Source organism: Charadrius vociferus, unplaced genomic scaffold, assembly GCF_000708025.1.
Source record: "Charadrius vociferus isolate BGI_N301 unplaced genomic scaffold, ASM70802v2 scaffold11, whole genome shotgun sequence".
Lineage (NCBI taxonomy): Eukaryota > Metazoa > Chordata > Aves > Charadriiformes > Charadriidae > Charadrius > Charadrius vociferus.
Window position 1 is genome coordinate 150,122 of NW_009646846.1, and position 23,049 is coordinate 173,170.

At 34.7% G+C, this 23,049-nt stretch overlaps 1 protein-coding gene across 1 annotated transcript in view; it reads right to left on the reverse strand.

Annotated features, from left to right (window-relative positions):
• The window catches only part of MYCBP2 (MYC binding protein 2, E3 ubiquitin protein ligase), a 192,288-nt gene that overhangs the window by 80,440 nt on the left and 88,799 nt on the right, over nucleotides 1-23,049 (reverse strand). The window contains 14 exon segments of the mRNA XM_009894032.1: nucleotides 965-1,109; nucleotides 1,422-1,594; nucleotides 2,890-2,939; nucleotides 6,770-6,857; nucleotides 9,870-9,988; nucleotides 10,335-10,560; nucleotides 12,022-12,240; nucleotides 13,446-13,546; nucleotides 14,365-14,507; nucleotides 17,490-17,668; nucleotides 18,246-18,377; nucleotides 19,148-19,354; nucleotides 20,570-20,761; nucleotides 22,408-22,620. Of these exon segments, the coding sequence (XP_009892334.1) occupies nucleotides 965-1,109; nucleotides 1,422-1,594; nucleotides 2,890-2,939; nucleotides 6,770-6,857; nucleotides 9,870-9,988; nucleotides 10,335-10,560; nucleotides 12,022-12,240; nucleotides 13,446-13,546; nucleotides 14,365-14,507; nucleotides 17,490-17,668; nucleotides 18,246-18,377; nucleotides 19,148-19,354; nucleotides 20,570-20,761; nucleotides 22,408-22,620 (2,187 nt within the window).

Sequence of the window (23,049 nt, forward strand, 5' to 3'; positions counted from 1 at the left end):
CATTACTGTTGTAGACTCACAGTTAATTAATGCGTTCACAGCTAAGATAAGCTGTGTAAGATAACTCTCGATTATTACATCCTATACAAAGAATAGATTTGAGAGTTCTTATGACAGGAATTATGCCTTTGTATAATTTACTTCACCTACTTTTGGGCTTAAACAAAAGCAAGTCTTGAAAATATTCATACTACTCCAGAGTAACAGTGGGCTTAAAAACACACATGTAACCTAATTTATTAAAACAACATTAAAAACATTTTGTATTCAATTTGTTATGTTTGCATCCTTTGTTAATTCAAATCAAGCAGTCAACTTTTATAACATACCCCATAGGTTTTACTCCAAAGTCTGTAAGGGTTTTCCAATTCTACCTGAGGCTGTCAGGAATACTTCCTTTCCAGTACTTTAAGAGCAACAAAAAAACAACCAGACTACAGGAACTTTCAGATATTAGAAACAGAAAAAGGGGAAGTGCTGTTCTAGTCTAAAATAAAGTGACTATAAAGCGGTTCATCAGTGTCCTTCTGATTATTTGTTCCATCACATTTATTCAGTTTAAGTTCTACAATACTCTTTCCTGGCTTACAAGTTAAAAAATGGATTCTTGTCACTTTACATATCATCCCCATCAAACATCGTCTACAACTGATTATTTCCACAATCTACACACACACAGAGCTCATTACAGACAAACTAAAAATTGCATGAAATTGCATTGGCATAATACCGAATTTGATAATTTTGTGGATTTAGAGGTAAGAAAGTCTGACTACACTGAATTTACAAATGCCACTTTCTGCTCTATACAGGAGTATTCTTTGGAATATCTACAACAAATACCAAAAGAAGGCATGATGAAATGATGCCACGAAAAGCTGAAGTCAGGACTCAATAGTCAGAGTGACTATCAAGCAGGTATTCTTTATTGCAGTATAAGAAAAACCAAGAAGAGAATAATTACCTTCATATTAGGAACATGAACAACATCCCCATACTGGTCTTTTGTTTGTACTGTAATAACAGTTGGCCAACCACATCGAATGTCATCCTTATTCAAAATCAATGATGTTTTTTGAGGATCAGCATATGAATCTGGCTGAAGCCATCTAGAGCAAAGACAAACACTTAATGGTAAAATCTCTTACAGGCCCTCAAGAGATAAATTCTTACTCTGTACAAACATGACTTCCAGCTAAGAGAAGATGAAGAAAGTCCTAATACTTAAATGTTTTTACCTATTATATTAATAGAAACAATACGGTCAAATAGTTTTACTTAACTAATATTTGATGTAACTATTGAAGTTCTATAGCTAGCTGTATAGACAAGTTAACTAAACATTTTCTATTTTGTTGCAAAACTTAAGCATTACAACTATAAATTAATGGTTTTATTCATGCAGCACACAAATTTTTTACCTTGCAAGCCGTCCACCACTTGATCCTGGTACACAAGCAATGAAATCCTCCAGAAATGACTGCTCATTGCTTTGTACCTGCAGTGGAAGATTTCCTTCAAGAGCTTCCAAAATGGTTGGTGAGTGAGACAGTGCCAAGCCTTTCCCGAGAATGCCCGAGTGAGATTTGCACACCTTTTTTTTTTGGGGGGGGGGAGGTTAGGGTGGGAATGAAAGGACAGAGATGAAACAGCTTTTCAGTATCTTACATGTAGATGCTTTCCCATAACATGACACAATTGGCACAGTCATTTTGGGCACTGAAAACCATTGGAGTAGTAGAAGAGAGGACAAACTTTACTCTGATGAAAGTTTAAAAAAAAAGGTCAGTTCAGTCTATAAAACAATCTCTCATATGAGATTAAAGGAGCTTGAGTTGAGAGAATTTCTGGAAGAACGAATAAGGTAACATGAACTGGCACGTTAAGAATATCCTAAACTGCTGAACTGTGACCAAGAGAAGAATGAAGAAAGCCGTTCTGAAAATGTGACCAATAAACATGTTCCAAAAGAAAATAAAAGGCTAGAGGTAAAACTTATAGACAGGCAGATCTCTTTAAAAAAATATTTTTCGGTGAGACAAAGTAAAATAAATCCTTTTTTTGCAAGAAAGAAAGGAAGGTAGAAAGATACACAAAATATTTAACACACAGGACTAAAAGAGAAAACAAATCCATTACTTGCATGCACACTCCTCGCTCACGTTTTGAATTAAAACAGAGTGAGTTCAACAACAGACTGCTGAAAGAAATATTTCTTTTTAGGAACATCTGATTCCTCTGTGACAGTTTCTGTTTACTGTTCTGTCATCTAAGGTCTATGCAATGGTGTCATACTGTAGCACTGATATGTTCTTACAGCAAGTACTGTGACAACTAGATTTCAACACAGTTGCACTGTAGATAATTAGGAGAGAGACAAAGAATGTGAAAAACCCTTTTTCACTGTGCATCATCAGCTAGGGGCTATAATTAGGGAGCTATTGACCAGCATTAGCACCCATCAAAACAAATAAAATATATCATTGATCCAGAACAACTACAATTATATTATTTGGGACTTGATGTTACCATTCAACTGGAAAAATGATTTTATTTCTGCAATTACAAAGACATGTGTCAGACTAGTTTTTGGTAACATCTAAAGTTTGTTAAATTGTGCAACCTAAGCCAGACCCTTACATATTTTGACAAATATTTGGTCATCTAACTTCCTCTATGATATTTCATGCATTTTTTTCTAAGTAGAATTATTTAAAAAGATTTAATGTAAATACTAAACTTCAAGACTTTCTTAAACTGTTTTATAACAAGCCAGATTCCTTCCTATTACAAAAACCTTCCACACTATTTTCTTCCGTAGCAGTCAAAAAGTTTAAATGCAATTATGTGCTGAAGTATGATGCAAAAACGAAAAAAGCAGGCATGTACCTGTAAAGCAGCCTCTTCAAGAATCTCAAGATCTTCTTCAAATTCATTACCTGCTGTAAAAACAGGACTTATTTTCACAGCAAAAAATAAACTTATTTTTCATAACAATAATACTGACATTTAGCTACACATGATGGAACACGAAATTCGATTCTGTTTAGTGAAACCTTTTATATTACAAAATTTAAGTTTGCAAGACTATGTGTAAGATTTTTTAACCAGCAGTTGAAAGATTAATATTTTCAAGTAAGATAGTAACATGCAGTACTGTGTAGCTCAGTGCACAAGCAAATAAACAAGATACATTACACAAAACAAAAATTTGGCACTCGTCTTCTCATCTCCAAGACAGTATGTATGGCAAATCTTTGGATGTGACTAGATACTTTCAGAAAAAGATTTTGGGAGGTAAAGATGGTTTCTGGGAAGCAGTACCTACAAGTATGCACCAGCTGCTCCCTTTTAAGAACTTACCATAGTAACAGTATTTGAAAACCTGATAAAACTCCACACAATTTTGTAAATTATGATTCCTCCTAAAACATGAAACTCAAATACATTTTATTATACAGTATTTCTTTCTCTCAAATGCAACTCAAAAGTCTGATTCCAGGGTGACCAGAATTGCCAAACACAGTCTTTTAAAAGAAAAGAAAAGCAAAACAGATAATGTTACCATATTTCTACTCTCTCTCAAAAACATGTCAGGCAATTCTACTAGTAAGAAGAGAGAAAGAGAAATGAGAAGAATCAAGTCCTAAGGCATTTTTAAAATTCAAAGAAATAAAGATACATAAAAACTCTGCTTTTGGAAATAACTTCTACCAAATTTGAAACAATTAGTAAGTAATGTTAAATGCACTGATGAATTCCACATTGCTGTTTAAGTTAGAACTCGGTCACAGACCAGACCTCTCTCTTGGTAGGAAGTATGTAAACTTGAACCTTGGAGAAACGGCAAAGAGGAATTGTGACCTTTTGAACATGGTAATTCAAACACTATTTGGGTGTACTTTCAAAGTTAAAGTTTTCCTAATACATGAAGGAATCACTGTCTGGTCCATCTTCCTTAGGAGCAAAAAAGGCTAAAAGCCTTCTTGATGTCCTTTCAAAACACTTTTTTTTCTCTAATGGTTCTAGAGGAATACGTATGCAAGTATTTGCCTATTTGTAAACAGAATATACCCACTATAACAGTTATTAAAAGCAAGGTCTTTGTGAAGGACAACCTCCTTAAAGTTAATAGACCAAGATAAATCATGCAAACAGAGCTGAAGATAGAAGGGTCCTGCAAGAAGGATGCCATTAACAACTACTAAGTCTGATTTGCAGTCATTTCAATCATTCTATTTTCCTTGACAGAAAGTTTCCAGACAAATCTTTTTTTTTTTTTTTATTCCTATGATGCCCTTTGCACAACCTTCCACAAATGTACTTGCTGAGAATTTTCAACCATGTGTTTCCTATTTCATGTTCTTAAAATTCTGCTACATTCATTAAGTTTCTTATTTGTCTTCATTAAAATCGCAAGTTTTAAGAACACTTAGATCCAGAAGTCTAAAGAGTAGCTGGGACCTGCTTCACCTACTTTTGGGCAGCGAAGCATGAGATAATGAGGTCAGGACTTAGATATTACAAGATCTCTTTACAGCAAATGAAGGAGAAACAGGCTCCTCCTTTGGGTGACAAATTTCATTTTTCTTACGTTGTCATCTTAGGATGACATGAACCATTTTCTAAAGATGTCTGCTTTAACTCTAAAAGAAGGTTAGAGCTACTAGCTTAGATACAGACGCCTAACTTCTAAATGTCAGAGTTCAGGCATTGTAAGTTAAGTTGCTAATTCTTTTCTATAGTGAGCGTTTTTCTTAGGTTACTTTCTTTAGCCCATATACATCCACACAAGGAACAAAGGTAAAATTGTACAAATTTTAAAATAAAGTACGAAAGGTCTAACACAAAGGGCTTTTCTTGTGTGTATGCAATACCAGACAGTCTTTTATAATAAGATTATATAGGTTTTTATTAAAGGCCACCCCATTCCACGAATAAGATACTGCTCTGCAGATGAGCAATAGCAGTAGTACGGTATTTTTAAGACACCATTTCATTCGCAGCAAAAGGTAGAAGATATATAATCTAGAATGCAGAAAAAGGACAAGCAGTCTGATAGTAAGTCATTTAAAGGTTGCTCTAGAAAACCACATTTTGCTTCTTCTCCTGCCACAGTGTTCTTCTGAGACATCAAGCAAAATACTTAAACAAAGCAAAATTACAGACAACCGAAATCCACCTTTAAAAGGCTGCACAGTGGTTTACATCTGCAAACACTACCAGTGATGCCTATAATTCATCCGTTTTGTTTATTCAGAGGCTCAGTGGTCTTGCAGAGAAACAATACACACGATGCCTATTTGTCATTAGCTTTATAATATTATCAGCAACATTAACAGACTTGGTTGAACTCCCTGAGTTGGTGTTAAGTAAATGATCAGATATATCAACTGTAATTATGTCAGTAATCAGGAAACTCTTCACAGTCAAGGCACCTATCCGTCCCCTCTTGCAGATCATACACAACCACTTTTATAGGTGGCTGAGGCTGCACAGGTAACTTCATGTTTTATTTCAAATTCCTTCCATCTGAAAGCCTATAAAGCCAATCGATGTACCACTGTACTTCCCCTTCCTGTTTTAGACACTCAAAATTAGAACAAAACAAAAAACCTCTTTAGAAAGAAGTATGAAGTATTAGAAAACCTGGCAAATAGTTAGAAGCATTTCAATTTTAGCTTGTTTTGTTTTGGGTTTTTTTTGCATAGGAGAACAGCAGGATAAATAGGTGCTAGGGAAGTCAAAAAAACTAAGGAGTTAATGCAGCTGTTTGGAGGAAAACAGAAGAGGGCACTACTTAAACTACAGAATTGCCTGTACTTTTGAGAGAGAAATACAGATCTACCAGTGCAACTGAGGTGCCTGTTTACAACACAACGTAAGAAATCTGCACAAATACACAAGCAAAATACTGTTAAAAAATTCAAATCAGGTTTTGTGGTTATAACTGTACACTGATCAATGCCCTCCTGCTCATTAATACATATTTCCAGTTTCATTAACAATACTTGAGCTCTCATTTGTGCTCCTAAATTAAAAAGACAAAAAATATATCCTATTACAGATTTTGAGACTATTTTTCCTACACGCGAACGTTAATTAGGAGAAATGCTTTACACAGAATATGGCTGCATCATTAGAAAGTTCTAATTCAATCTCTGTATCCATTAATTTTCATAAACTCATATTTTTCCTTGCATTTTAAATTGCATTTGGGTTACTGTAAACTTTTATGCACTGCATCTGCTGTAAAAATATGTACATTTTTTGGTAATTGTAAGAAAAAAACTACAGCAGAAATATTTTAGGTTATAAGGTCTAAAGATGCAATGCCTACTTTCAATTTTAAACAAGTAATTTTAAATTTTACAATTCAACACTGCAGGTATTTTTCATTCACAAAGGTGTGGAGTGCAGGGAGAAAAAAACAGTGAAAGAGAAACACAAATATGATACCTGCACATTTGTGAAGTACCACGAAGAAACTGTAGGACATAGCTCGTACACTGATACACTACCTGTGAATGGGGTGAGTTGGTTCAGATTTAAATGACCGGGTTTCCCTCCTCCCCATACACACACGAAGGGAACAGTGTAAGCAGAAAACACCACCACTTTATTATCTCAGTTGATTAATTCAGTTTTAAGAATCGATTCTCTATGATCATCTCTAACAACAGCAACATTAAGACTTAAATGTAGTATTCATTCAGAAATCCCGAAACAATGATGAAATAACAAAGTACGTTCTTTGAGTAGGACTTACCAATAGGAAGTGCTAAATCTTTCTTCATCAAAGCTGCTGCACATGATCCTCCTAAATTGGCCAATTCTTTCTCCAGCTGAATAATGCCCTTTAAATTGAAACAAATTTTAAAACAAAAGAGTGTTGTCAGGAAACAGGACAATGTTTCCCTGACACTGCTTTAGCCTAATTGTGTGTTCCAGTTTGACATTTCCCAGTGATATTGCTCCTGTCAAACAGCTAGACTGTCATGCTTTGCTGTGACACAGGCCAGAGTACCAAATTTTTAGAACAATTTCAACTAGGTAATAGTATTAATAAATGGGTTACCATGCTTCTGGTAGCCTAGTGAGAACACTTGATGATAACTGTCTTTTGTCTGTAATGTTAAAGAGAAAGGGAACTTCCTAATACAAAGAACCTACCGGTAAGTATTTGGATTGCAAAGCAATGCCTCTTCTAAGCTGCACATACCACATGAGCTCACATTACCATCTTGTTTAAAGGTAGTACTGTTCATAAATTTTTTTCCTCTTCCCTTTCTCTAGTTAGAGAGGCAAGGATAAGAAAAAGATTCCATAATTTCCCTTTCTCCATTATAAATCTTGGGAGAAGCCCTTGACAGTTTCTCCCTTCTATTCACACTGGAAAGCTATTTATTCACATCGATGCTGCTGTTTGAGGGAATGAGAAGACAACTCCTCCCTCCTACCAGACCGTCACCGAAAACACAGGAGTGTCTCCATCAGTATCTTTCAACCTTGTTTGCAAGGAGAGAGAAGAGAAAAAAAAAAAAAAAAGAAAAAAAAAAAGAATAAACCACGCATACTGTTTTCAAATGCATGGAGGGAAGGAGGCTGAGTGCAAGGAATCGGGAGAGAGCATTGTGGTTAGGGAGGCTCTACTGACTTTTTAAATCATAAAGAAGTGTACCTGATATTTTCCCTTCAACTTTTCCCAGCTACTTGCAGGCGCAAACTCTTTAACTTTGCTCACAAAAAGGGGTTGACACTAAAACCAATTTTAAGTTTTAAAGAAATCTGTGGGTGGTTCAGCACACCTCTGACAGATGACTCTCATGAAGGACAAAAAAACCCAAACAAACGACCACCAAAAAACAGTGGGGGAGATGGGAAACCTTCATCTGATGTATTTTCTAGGCAGCTTTACAGAAATTGGCAATATATAAAGTAGGTAAAAAATCCTTCTTTTGGAAAGCGCCTTCAAAATCTGTAACCCTAGACTTGACTTGTATTCTCTGACACTCCCAAGCAGACTGAAAAATCTCCAAAATGCATTTTAAACTAACCCCCTGAAAAACTGCATCTTTAGGACTCAAACCAGCAGGTTCTGAAATAGCAAGCAAGTAAAGATGTGAAACGTGGACCAACCCACCGGACAGTTCTCTGCTGTTTGAACACTGTTTATGCAGAAGGCAGTTTTTGCATATATTCTGTACATTTAATAATGCAAAACGCCTTCCTTTTCATTCAAAGCATAAATCTACAATTTCTGCAAAAATCCCAGGTTTAAACTAAGTTTAACAGTCCAACTACACCCGATCCCTTGATGCACTTGCTCACACGCAATGCCACCTTTCAGTTATTGAACAGACTTCCCTAATGATGGGTATCATTCAATATACTACAGTTAGGTGACAGTACCAGAAGCTTGTCCTTTGGAAGCTGACAGAATCAGATGTGCAAAAATTGATCCCACTAACTTGAATTAGGTCTTACTGATACTTTGTTCCTTTAAGCCAGAGAAAACACAGTGGTCACCGGATCATGTGCTTCTTTTTCTACCAGCGTTAACACTTCAGAAAATTGCCATCAAAAAGTTTCAAAAAAAATGAGAAACTTGCACTATGTGTCCAATTACTTAATTTAAGTTACTTATCAAGGCTTTAGTCCACAGCTTAAACACTGTAAAACTTGCTTTTCTCTTTACAGAACTTTAGAGTGTTTGGACTATAAAAAAGGTATGTTTGAACTATAAAAAAAGGTATGTTTGAGAACAACTACTTGCAACTTTTCTTTAGATGATATAGATAACATATTGGCTAGCATGTTTTAGCACTGAGTGTTAAAAAAATGCCAGGAGATTTGTTTGTAAATGCTTTAAAAAAAATTAATGACATATGAATCCGCATCTTTTTTTCTGCTTAAGCAAAAATTATTATTCTTATTATTCAAACACAGACTAGTTAGATTATCTCTAGGACTTATAAATCTGATTTGCTGCAAGCCAATAAGACCATCTTATGGTATGTTTTCGTATCTGATATGTTATGAAATTCCAAAGAAACTCACATTTTGAAAACCTGAAGACATGATTTAGCTTGAACAGAATTCAGGAATAAAATGAGGTAAATCTTCTGTGAAGGTTGTAGTGTAAGGAAGATGCAGACCTTGTGAAGTTCATGTGAAGCAACAGGACCAAAGACTCCCAAGATAACGGAAAGGCTATTTTTCTTGAATTACTATAAAGTATAATAAGTATTTTCAGTAATCTCTTAAAAAGTAAGCCAAAATAAAGCTCTGGCCCAAGGATACGAAGAAATTTTAGCTTCCCTTTGCAACAAAAAAACAGTGGTGGAAATGACTCATGTCCCTAGGGGCAAGATGAGGTGACCACTGCACAAAATCTCAGGTAGCTTAAACAAGCACAGCGTTCCCAGGGAGTCTGAGAGTTCTGGTATGAGTTAATACTGGAAAAATAATGCAAGTTTGTCATCCCATAATTGGTAGTGACAGTAAAATACAAATCACTCTGTATTTGAAAGCCCCGATCCTTTGTATTTCTGATGGAAGACTAGGTCAGGATTTTAGGAAATTTCATATCCCATTGACACACTAAATAAAATCATGCTATGTATTTGCAGACTGTCACAGTTATTAAACAAATAAACAAAAGCCATTCCAATAATATTCAGATTAAAGAATTCCAAACAAATAAAGTCTAACAACAAATGTTATAAACTTACATGAAATTAATTTAAAAATATTTTCTAATGTTATTTAGTCAGAAGTGGAAATACAAATATTTTTACCGAAAAAGTTTGCCTTGTAGGGGGGAATTAATAGGTGCAGCAATTGTAGCCATTTCACTTTTTCCTTACCTCATCAGATCCCGGACTAAATTCATATCCAATTGCATAACATTTGAAACCATAAAAACAAGCCTTTTCATCTTTCACATAGTCTGATGCAGTCTCCAGAGAAAAAAGAGCTTCATTTCCTTATAGGAAGTAAGAGGATACATAAAACAAATTAAAAAAAAGAAATTAATATTTGTCCTCTGTTTGTATGTTTCTCCTACATGAGCATATATGAATCCCAGGCCTTATATATAACATGAAAGGTAAAACCATGAATAACACATAGATTAACACTTCAAACAAGAACCCTAATATAAACATAATCAACTGATATAAAACCAATGGCTCATAATGAGCTCTTGCCAGCTGGGATGAAGATACTTTTTTAACTTTATTTTCTAAGGTAATTCTGCAGAAAAATAACACTTTATTTCATTACTTTAATAAGTTGTATTACTAGAAGTTATTGCAGTATCTAGTTGTTACCTGGCAATACTAATACCATGGTAGGCCATCCTGAAGATCCAGAGAATTTTTTCAGTTCTATCCATGAATTAAGGTTTTCATGAACAGAAGCATGCTTTGGTCCAAATCCTAGACTCTGTGCAATTCTGACAGGAATTAGTAAACGAAGAACATCTTCTGATTGAGCAGTGCCACACTGAGTGTCAAACTCTATTGTTATCCACCTGACACATTCAGGAAAAGTCACCTAAAACAAAACAATAGTCTAATTATGTGCAGGTTTTGGGAGTTGTTGTTTTTTTTTTTGTTTGTTTGTTTGGGTTTTTTTTTACATTTATGTCTTAATTTCCATTTACTTTTAACTCTTCAAGCTATGAAAGTGATTGAACTATGTAATTCTCTACAGTTCTTTTGATATACTTTAGATTAACATCAACCTAATTTATTCTTTGGAATTCAGGCATACCTGAAATGCTTTACACCTTACTGAATTATAATCATGTTATTATAACTTATGTTCAGAGTAAGTATTTGTGCTTATACCATTTGTGACTGTTTTTAAGAACTCTGCACAGGACAATTAAACTAAACCACAGACTACTACAAACACTTAACTCTCAAATACCTTTTTAAATGCAAACTTCAACAAAGACATTCAATATCTGTTTTGTGCAATCCTAGAAAAGTACACAGCTTTACGAGCTAAATCACGCTTGTGAATATGGCCTGCAGTATGATAGCACGTAGCTACAGAAATTCAAAAGCAGTAACAACTAAGCCTAAGGCTTCAGATCAGCTTCATAAACTTTTAGAACAATAAGCATCATTGCATCGGGAAGATCATATGATAACTATATTTTCTGCAGTGGATGTCTTGCTGTCTCACAGGACAAGCAAGTGGAATAGTAATTAATGACCTCCAGCTCTTACTTGATTCCAGGTTTGCTATCTCTGTATTTCCAGTTGTGGAATCAATCTGACTGCAGAACTCACTATTTCAAGAACTGAAACACAAGATTTATCTCACAGGCCTGTAATTTGTGCCTCAGCCCTTTACTCAGCTAGAAAAAACACCCTTTCTCTATTGATGTTGAGGAAAATCTAGTTTTATTGCAATAGTCACCCATATAATGCAGAATGAATCCTACTCAGAGTGACAACACAGTTAAGAGGACTTCACAGACTTCTGCAATGCCGAATCATGGTCCAAATGAAAGTAATGAAGCACTTAAACAGGCAAACCAGCAATAGCCTGCATAGGGATCCCTACAATATAATGCATATTAATTTGACTAGACTGGACATTAGGTATTTTCTACAAAGCATTGTTTTAGCATTAGGTAAGAAAGTCTGAGGTATTATTAGACAACGTATACATAAAGACTTCCAGCTTCTACAGTCTATACAGTTAGAGCAAAGAAACTGCATGACAGTAGCAGAACCTAAGACTGAGCACATTTAGGGACTTACAGGAGATACCTGCACTAGGGATTTAAAACTGCACTACTTTCCACTACACTTACTGGAAAAACAGAGGTTTCTCCAGAAAGCAGTACAGTAATAATATTGTAATAAAATTGTCTCCTATATTAGACAGTATGAATTATAATCCACGGCAACAATTTTTCAGAGAGTGAACGTTGATGAAATAAAACCACATGTCAAAAGCTTTTCAGAAACTGCACATGGACTTCAAAATGGGGCTTACCTTATAGTGTGTAACACAGGCAGGTTTATAGGGGTGCTCACTTTCTACAACAGCATAGTGATTGGAGGTAGTACAAGCTGAAAGCCCTTGTTCCGGTTGGTTTCCGGTGGTGCTGTCTGTGGACTGATTTGGGTTAAAAGCTGGAGGGGCGTATTTCTGATTCAGAACTGCCACAGAAGGAAGTAACTGTTGTACTAGGCCAAAGACCTCAACAGCAACCTGTAATGTAACACCACACGCAATAACGTATTATTACTGAATGAAAAAAATACTCAAAAACTTAAAATTCTCTACAATGGTTGCTGTGGATATTCTCAATTCATTCAGTTGTCTTCCAATTCTGCATGTACACAATCCTGACAGAAAAAGCATCGCTACATTAATCTCAAATACTCCTCTTGGAGACTTGCCAAAGCTGAAACAAAAATCTGTATGTAACTGCAAAATACTTTCACTAAAACACCTTCTCTGACACTAAAAAGCTGTAACATTAACAAACAATAAACATGAGTTGAGAGAAAGCAAATACCGTATTGAAGTCACAGTCTGGTTATATTTTGTTTTATAACAACAGTAATACTGTGGGTTTTGTTCAAATACTCAACATATTTTAATGCATGCGGTGTTAAGCACACAGTTCTCTGTAATCTTTATGACATTTTCAAAGGAGAGGAACACTTCTAAAGCAAAACACTTGGTTCTAAATTCCAGTTCATCACAGTAACAATATAACCAAAAACTGAAACTATTTTAATGAAATGAATCTGCTAGTGGCCAGTCCTCTTTCCTCCCCCTTTAAAAAGAAGTTAGAAGAGAGCTTACAGTTCATGAAAAAGCAGTAAAAGGCAACAGTGTCTACTAGTTAAGGATTAACAACATTTGTAAATCTAATAATAGATTTCAAGACGGCTCCAGACCAGGCACACAGAAAATGCTCTGCCACTGAAAAGTAAAAATATTTTTATTTATAGCTGACATCTTCCCATCTCTAAAATTGATAGACATAATCTTAATGGGTAGCTACCACGCCTTTGAATATTTCTTGTAAAAACAGGATTTACAGAAAATAAAAAACATTTCATCCCACCAATATTCATCAATAAATGAGTCATACATGCAGATCCTTTTAACTTTTTGTCTTTTCCTACTATTAAAGCCTGTCATATTTCCTTCTGTTTCCTTAAGGTATTTTTTTCTTAATGTCTTCAATGTAGGTGGAAAAAAAGAAAAAGCAAGCCATTTTAAAAACATGACACGTTTTTAAAATTCATGACTCTTGGAAAATTCATAGTGAGTCACGTGGTCAAATATAAATCAGCAATTCATAAAATCATAAGAAATCAACATGTTCAGATTTTCAGAGTAAACTTTTGCCCTGTATAATGTTCTTAAGTTTCTTAAAGAATTTCTACGGAGGAGCATACCTTGGGAATAGCTGCTGCTACCGGTCCTATGTAGGCTATTATGAGGGGAAGCAGCATTGAAAACAGACTGGAAGAGCTGAGTAGTTCTGGAATGTCTTCAGCTAAACAAAGATGATTAAAACACAGGTGTTATTAATAAATGTACCATAGTTCAAAATACACCTTATTTTTCTGGTTTGCTTGTTATGAGTTAATCATCTAGTTTCTACAGTAGTTTTTACTTAAAATTAAAAATTTTAATTATCTAGGCATTGGCAAATTCTAAACCTGCAAAGTTCACCTGAGAAACATGCCATTATATACAGTTCTCTGAAAACATTTCCTCCTCTTAGAGCCTAATTTTATCGAATTCTTTGCCATTTTGTGAAACTCTGTTCATACTTTCCATGGTATAAAAGCTAGCACAACAAGCTCCTCCCAGCCCTCCAAACCAATTTCTATAGCACTATGCAATATTCTGGACATTTTGACCACGATGGCTGAAGATGGTAGCTTAAAACCACTCAGTTTTAAGGCGAACATCTATATTCTCAAAAATGAATGTTTAGGTGCTTATAAATGCATTACATCCACCAGTCTTCCTGATTACCACCACTGTGCAAAATACGCAATAAAATTTGGAACTGTCCCATCATAGCTTATCTTTTGCAAATAAAGAATCTTACCAGCTTTAATATGATGCTTGCCAAATTCATGAGCAAATTTATGAGGTATCTGTCTATGATATCTCAAGTGCAACTCAATGACTTAAAGTTATAGTTTGATACCTACAGTAATGACAGGTTACAAAAATATTCTTTGGAAAGCAAAAGAGAAATATCACAATTTTTGTATCACCGTTTTTCTAATATTACCTCTTGCTATCAATGAAAAAAGTTTTGAAAAGTAAATTTTGAAAGTCAATTTTCAAAAGCCTTACCATCTACAGCAAGAGCCCTGTGCAACAGGTCTTTGGCTGCTCGTACAACAGCACTCACGACAGAAAGAGCCCTGCTACAATTTTTATCTTCTTCGTTAGCTCTGTTCAAAAGCTGTGATTGCAGATCTCCATCATACTCACTCCTGGATGGTGGATTAAGTCAAAGTAAGTTCACAAAATACAAAATTATACTAAAACACAACTGACTGATTTTTGGTACAGAATAAGTAAAACAACTAATTTATTATAAAAAAATAAAGGAAACATTCATAGAAAATACAGGGTATATTTTGGAGGCAATGCCTCAGCGTTAGCCCATTGCAATAATTTTATATTTATTTGGCAGAAAAGATGAAAGCGTGTTTTGAAATGTTTCTTTTGACTAGATGCCTTTCAAACCACAGAAACATCTTAATTGCTGTGCTCTTCCAAGCACAACCACCTATCTTGATAAAAATAGAGTAATACTAAATGCATCATAGAAACGAATAAAACTCTTTCAATGGCTATTTCTGCATTATCATTACAGGGAAAAAAAATTCTCCCTCCCTATTCTAGAAGTGAATTTTGGTTTTGAAACACCCTCTTGGACTTACCCTTAATAAATAGTTTTTTCATTGAAATCCACTCTGTATGTCAAATTAGGCTCTCCTGAACAACATTATGCACAAAACTGTTTCAATAATATATAAAAGATCTGATTTGATTTGCTTTTTCAAAGCAATTGAATGATAATTTTAAACTAATTGAAGCCCTCAATATGACAGAATTCAGCCTTGGCATAGATAACCAAAATCACTTAGCCAACATGTAAAGCAAAATTTCCCATTCTCTTTTGGACTTCTTATGTTTGTCCATGAAGATCTGATCTTTCAAAACACCATTCCAGAACATTAAGATTACGGGACTGGCGCCTCAGAATGCTCAAAAAGTTCACTTGGAGTAGTTCAGGGCACAGCAAGGATACCTATCCTTCTCTATGACTTAAATTAACCACTGTCACAACAAGATTTTTTTTTTGTCAATGTGTCCTAGAACTGTAGTTTTGCTGTCAGCCTCAAACCTTTTCAATTTGAATTTGTTAGTGACTGACAGTGGGTGCAATTCCAACTGGGTACAGTTCCAACAAATCCTTCCAAAGCATTTCAACCTAATCAGAAGTGCATCAACATGCTTTTTTTTCGTATGGCCTTTCTTGGCATTTATATAAGCAACAATTCTATTTGTATTTGAGCATCCTTCAAACAAAATCGAGTGTGAATCCTACAAGCTCTGTTCTATAACAGTTGACTCAACATTTGTTCCTCTACTGTAGACAAATCAAAACCTCAAGTCATTACATACGAGACTGGGAATCCTCAAACTGATTAAGTTCATAACTGTAGTCATTCACAGATAACATTTAGGTTTCTGTTGTCCAAGCAAACTTCAAAAGACATTGTGATTACAGGCAATATTCTGCAAATTTTCCAAGCAAAACTTAATTTATTCTGTAACAGTTCTGGTTGTGCCATTATCGTCCTTGAAAAGCTTCTTAGAATTTTATCACAGTTGAAACAAAAAAATCTGAGACTGTTCTCATCTGAAGACAGCAGTTCGGTGCTGTTTTTTGCCACATGCTAGCTTATTTTTAAGTCTGAATGCCTCGAAGCTTCTATTTACTGAAGTTTTATGTCCTTTCCTTTTCTGAAGTCACAGAAATTGTTATTTCACCTTTATTCTTATTTTTGCTTACATAAAAGCAGACATTCTAGTAGTGGAAATAAATGTTTTACTTGTCTTCTTTCCGTCTTCTTAGATAATAAGATGCTTCATAATTATGATACTTAATAATAAAATTCCTCCAAACACTGGAGGAATTCCCTAAACACAGATGTCCAAGATTCCAGGAGACTAAATCAACGAAAGTATCATGATATGCACCAATGCAATTCCATTATTTGATAAGCAATTGCTGTTATTACTGACAAGACGAATCTTCGAGTACAGCCAATCCCATGTTTTGAAAGAGTTTAGAACTATGCTGCACCTTCAAATATACTGTTACTATAATTTTGCTGACAACTTTATTTCTTCGTATTTTAGTTCCTTTAAAACTTTAAAAGCAACATGTTCTTGTGATTGTTACTCTAAAACACATCATTTATTGTAGCATTACTTATTTTAACCTCTTCATCTTTTATTAGGTAGGTATATCTTACACATAATTAAATATCAAAGTAAATAGCTATTTCTTGCTCCTTTTACTCCTTGGATCTACTGATGATGAGCCTTTTACACAAAAATTGAGATTTGAGTAAAAGGCGTGACACTTTTTTTGCTGTACAGAAAATGGTAGCAATTCATATATTCAGGTGCTGCCACATTTTGAAAATCGCATCTTCATGCATACCAGGGTAAGCACCTCAAAAATGAAAGCAATGCTTTCCGCAAGAGCATTACCTTAAGTTAATTCCTACTATCATCCTGAAAGGCTAAAATTAAGTTTTCCTGCAGGACAGTTAGATGTTTCAGTGGATTTTCTTCAGGCAGTTGCAATTTCTCTTTTTATATCTATGAATCTCTACAATAAGAGAGGAGACAGTTCCTACATAAACAGAACTTGCTTCCCTACATGTTGCAATCCTTTCTGACAACAGAGGAAGGAACTGCATGAAATCAGAGACACAAACATTCGACTGAGTAGTCTCTCAAAAATGTCTTATGTTATAGGAAAAAACAGAGATTCAAGTATTGCACCTTACCAGTCTCCCATATTGCAGCTTTAAAGGAGCAGACAATGGACCTTGTAAGACAGGTCCACCATCAAATTACTTGCCGAGTTAAAAAAAAAAAAAAAAAAAAAAAGAAAAAAAAAGAAAAAAAAAGAAAAAAAGAAAAAAAAAGAAAAAAAAAAGATAAAAAAAAGATAATCTAAAACAATACTGGAAGAGGCACCAGTACAACCGGTATCCTGAAATCTGTCTTCATCAAATAACTTAAGTCTGAAACTACACTGGAAGAACACAATATTGCTGTTAAAGAAGCTCTTTCCTCAAACACACTCCAGATGTATTTATTTCTGTTACTACTCAAAAATAATAGCACTATGATGGTTTTATTCATCATCATGACAAAACACAAACCTGTAATAAAGAATCTGTGGAATCTGTCCTCTCGTTTGGTTTGTGCCATTACTGCTCAGACTACATGTACTAAATGTAAATGTTACAGCATCTGGACACTGAACTGTAGTCATTCCTCCATCTCCATTGGCAGTCCGGCTTCCGTAATTCCTCAAACGAACTGCATATTTCACATTTTCCTTAAAAAGGAGAGCCAAAAACAGTATGCAGTATAAAACAAGTATATAAGTTAGGCTTCAGTACAAAACAAGTATATAAATTAGGCTTCAGTATAGAACAAGTATATAAGTTAGGCTTCATGATATTATGAAAGCTGTTATTTTACATTAATACTGGAGAGTCTGAAAAGTCCTTCAAAGCACTCGACAAATGAAATTAACTGCAAAAGATACAGTATTTAACAAAAGCCAATGCTGTTCCATGTTCCCAAACTATGGACCATAACTTAAGTAAAATATTACTTCTAATTACTTGAAGAGTGACCAGGTACCTGAAAAAATTAGCTATCAAATTGCACACAAAAAAGTTGCACATTCAAGAATATTCTAAATTACTAAGCAATTACAATCTATCTTACGCTATGACAAAAATTCAGACTTTTTGCTGCCGGGATTTGAAATTTTCAGTTACAGATGAAACTGAAAATTTAAAGCAAACATGTCCAGATTAATTTCTAAATGTGTACACAAAAAAAATACCAATTTCATTAACTAAAGAAGTCATATGAAACTCCAGATGCGCACTTCTCTTATTTACCTTCAGTGGCACAACTTTGTCAAGTCTGATTTCAGCTATGTCACTGGGAGAATCATCTGTGGTGTAAGTTCCTTTAACCAACTCTAAAGATGTCCATCTATGAGAATGAGTTGAATCTCCAGTATGATCACTCTGATTCAAAGAAACGAAGTCATTTTAATATACTTATAATGTATTAAATGACATGACACATTCATGCAATCGTGCAAGTTACACCTTCTTGTATGAATTGTAACACAGCATTACAAATACAAACAAGCTGAAAAACCTGTTCAGAGTCAACACTAAAGCCTTTCTGCTAAAAAGGAAGTTACTGAGCGGGGAGGTTAATTTCCCACAGCAACCTATGCTTGCCCTTTGGAAGAGATTAGAAAAGTTGATTAAATTAACAACTGGATATAAAAGGACAAAGGTTTTTCTTCATTACAAAAAACACACAAACCAGTTTTATGCTTCTTCTAAGAAACTCTTTCAACAACATATGACATATCTGTAGCTACAGCCTGACCATGCTGGTAGGCTACCCCTTTCTTTGGTTTAAAATCTTTTAACTTGGTCTCCTTTATTTCTTATTTTCCTTCACAGTTTGCAGAAAGATAATGGGTACTAACGTATGTTTAGCTCTAGGAAGTGAAAAGCCCACTATACTTCAAATATTATTCAAAATAAAGTAAGATTTCAAGACCATAACCAAGAAAAAGACCTTGCTGGATATGATATGTAACTTGCAATACCACAAAAGTCACCATCACAAGCAAACCAAAAAACCCTATTATCAGTGCACTGTTTTACTGGTATCCTAGACTGTCTAAGAATATTACAATACTACTTTGAAAAACATATTATGAAAATGCCTCTGAGGTTACTTTCGTTCAAATTGTATTCTCAAATGCAGTACTTACATCATCAACTAATACCTCCAACTCATACTCATGAATTCCTCCTCCACCATAAACAGAAAATCCTACTACAACTACACCAGGTTTGTCGACAGAGAAACATATTGCATCAGGAGATCCATTCCCAGTATTCCAGCTTCTTCCCTGACTGGTTTTAGTGAATCGGTTTGGAGTGGATTTGACAGAATGGAGAGAGTTCAGACCATCAACCTGTAGAAAGTTAAATACAAGCACCAGAAAAAGTTAACTGCTAAATGTTCGACAACTTCAATAAAGCGAAGTTAACTGAATTAAATTACTAGATTTTCAACTGGGTAAATTTTAAGTCAACTGATAAAACACAGAAGATGCCGCTACTGGGGTTTCTATCCAGTTTTCTATCGACTAAAAAGAAAATATAATTTTTGGTAATTGAGAATTAACTAGGAATAATTAGATTCTGATTCCTAATTTTTTCAAGTATTTAAATATATACTTTATGGGATGAATTAGCACCAAAGATAGTTAACTGTACTTCAAGAGTTAGGTATTTCTGCCTTTGATAATATCAAGATTAAGAGAGAACAGATACAAATCTTATATAATAATAAAATCATCTTTAATCAAGATGTTATCAAAAGCTGGGTTCTCTCTTTGAAAAAAGGCTGCTGATATACAGCGACAGTAACATCCCTTTAATAAAGAGCAAATTTCCATTATCTAATAACACAGACTTGATGATCTTAAAGGTCTTTTCCAGACATAACTGTTCTATGATTCTACTATTACAGCCTCAGTGAAAGGGACCTTCTGTGTGTGATTATGAATCTTGGGATTTCAAGAAGCTGAACACAGTACCACTCAATTTTGAATACAAAGCAAATAAACTGGAAAAAGTTTGATTATACAGACAAATACAATACACACATTTTATAATATTGAATATATAAAGGAAGATATGTATAAGGAGTATCTTACATATAAAAGGAGACAAAATGCATAAACAAAATGCATTATAAATTCTGACCCATAATCAAAAGCAGATAGAATTAGAACACACAAGGCAGCCGTGATACCATGAGAGGTACAGAGATGCTCAGGTATGCAGCACTGCCTCCAGTGAGCACTGAACAAATCTATTTTGATTGTATACGTATGGAGACACGCATGCAAAAAGAGAAGCACTCAAAAGAAAATTGCCATTTTGTAAAGAAGTTGCAGTATTCTGCAGCCATAATGAAGTAGTTAATTAGCAACAGTACTTCCTTAATACAGTGAATACATGCTTTTAAATTTATGCTGAAACATGTGAAAGCTACTGAGAACTGAGAATTCCAGCATCTGTGAAAGATCCGCACGTCTATATAATTCCTGCCACAGCCTGTATCACGTTCACAATTAACTTGTCCCACAAGACTTCTAGTAATGACTTTATAGAAGCTTTACCTCAGATCCTAATGCCGATGCTGTAAGCTCGCTCACAACACTAGCAAGCAACCCACAAGTATTGGAAACCAGGTGTGAAGAGAAAAGTTCGTTTTCTCTTCTAAGGCTGTTCCGTACTGGTAAAACAACAATGACCAACATCTTTTCCAGCACTTCCCGAAAGCTTGTCATCCCTGAAACATTTTCTTCGCTCTGCATTATGAAGAGAAAAATGATAAATGACATTGCTCTTGCTTAAAAGAAAACCATGTTGATTTTCATATATTATAAGCATTAGGTAATTAAAAAATCCATGGCTTCTTAAAAATAAGAAATGTCTAGAGGGTAGAAAAAAAGATTAAAAATTCTCAAAGCTACTGTAGTATGTATTCCTTTGTCAAAAAACTGATTAATAGTCTAGCTTCCAGAATGAGGTGATGTTGACTTTGTTTGCATTGCAAAGATATATAGGTGTCCTTCTCAGGAGAGAGCTTTTCTCATAGTCCTCCTTGCCATACTATCTGTAAAGCATACGTTAGAATACAACGGATATATAGCAACCTATGAAACTCTTCATATCATTTTCCCCATTGTCTAAAAAGAAACTTGGAAGATTTTGGCTTTGATGTTAGCGAAGAGAATATTCTGTGCAAACAGGTAAGATAAAACCAGTGGTGGGATACTTATACTGAATGAAGACTGTGAAACAAACCTAAGCTTAGGCATCTACCGTGTCTTCTACCTAGCAGTGACATTCACTGTTTTTCAAAACAGTTTATCCATACTGAAAGTCATTCCCAATAAAGAAAAATAAAATCAGCTCTACTGATGGAAATCAAAAGTTTGTCTTTCTCACCGTTTTGTCTCCCCAAAAGATCTAAGTAGTAAACAGATAGGGAAGACAACCAGGTCAAGCAAACCTGTACAGAACTCTATCTTTAGCAGTTAAGAGGTAGCTGTACCCAAGACGGAAATGTTACCCTTGTATTTAAAAGCTTTTGGTGATTTTTTTTTTTTTCATTAATTTGTGCATGTGCTTTCAAGGTGTGTGAAAGTTTTTAGCATAATAATGGCCAACAGGCATATGTTCTGCAACTTAACTGTGTATTTTATGAAGAACAGCAATCTTTTGAACTTACCTTTTGCTAAAGTCTCTGGTTGCTCAAAACTTTTGGTATTGGAAGACTCAACAACTATCCTTTATTTACCTTTCATGCAACATTCATAATTTCACAAGATCTTATCCCTCTTGTCTTCTAAAGTAAAGAATACTATTGAGCAGTCCCATCTTTGATTATCATCTTTACCCTTTTCATTCCTGTAAACCTATTCTGGAATAACAGAACTGCAAAAATACAGCATTTGAGAGCCCTTGATTAGGAAACTGTTTAATAACCTTTGATAGAACTATATGAACTGGGCCTCCCTTGTCCACCTGCTTGTTGACTCCTTTAAAAACTCCACTTTGAGACATGAATTTTTATTACCAAAGCTGTGTTGATTCTTCCTCAAAACACTAAATCTATCCACATGTTCATTCTTGTAATCACCTAAAAAATCTGGAAAACTTGCAGGAAACACTATGCAACAGAAGGCAACTTTAAACTATATTTCTGCCAATTTAATATTCCAAAATACATAAGTTTTGCTCAGACACTCTCCAAACAAGAAATAATTGGAATATTTCCGACTGAATGATGAAAATTGGGTAAAATAGTAAGTTTCTGAAACACGCCTTTTAGAAAGAAAAAACTCAGGCAAACTCAGCTACATCCTTATAAAGCTAAAACTTCAACTTACATAATTGTTTTTTGTTGCAAAGTAGAACAAGTCGTTAAAATTTCGGAATATATCCTAACCTGACTAAGTTTTTCCATGTGTGCAACCAAAAGAGGAAAACGATGGGCTAGAGCAGAGTCATTCTCAGTGCTGACTTGTTTGACCATTGATCGCAGCAATGCCTCTCCATCATATGCAATCGGAAAGATGGAGGTCAGTTTTACTGAAGTATGGCAGAGAGCAGACATAACAGCAGCAAGAAGCCGGCTACTGGAGGTTTTGAAGTTTGCTTCCTGGATGTCCTGAAAACATAAAAAGAAATTAACAGAATGGCACCATTACATTAAACGAGGAAGAATACTTTTAAAAGGAGCTTTCCAGTTTTATAGTTATAAAAATACTTCGTACATTGTTAGCTTTCCTGTGAATTTTACATTATCTTCTTTCATGAGCTTCCATTCAGATCTTTCAAATTGGAGTAATTAAAATTTGTTGGTTGACATGTTTTAAAATAATAAACCCATTTAAAATTACTTCTGAAATAATAGCACCCTTTGAAGACAAAGCACTTACTATAATTAATCAACCAATTTAATTAGAATAATATATTAAGGAACTAATTCTTCCTTGAGTTTTTATACGCTAAATAAATTGTCAGGCAAATAAGCAAATTGTTTACATCTCACTGCAATCAATGCAAGCAAGCAACTACAGTGTTTAGA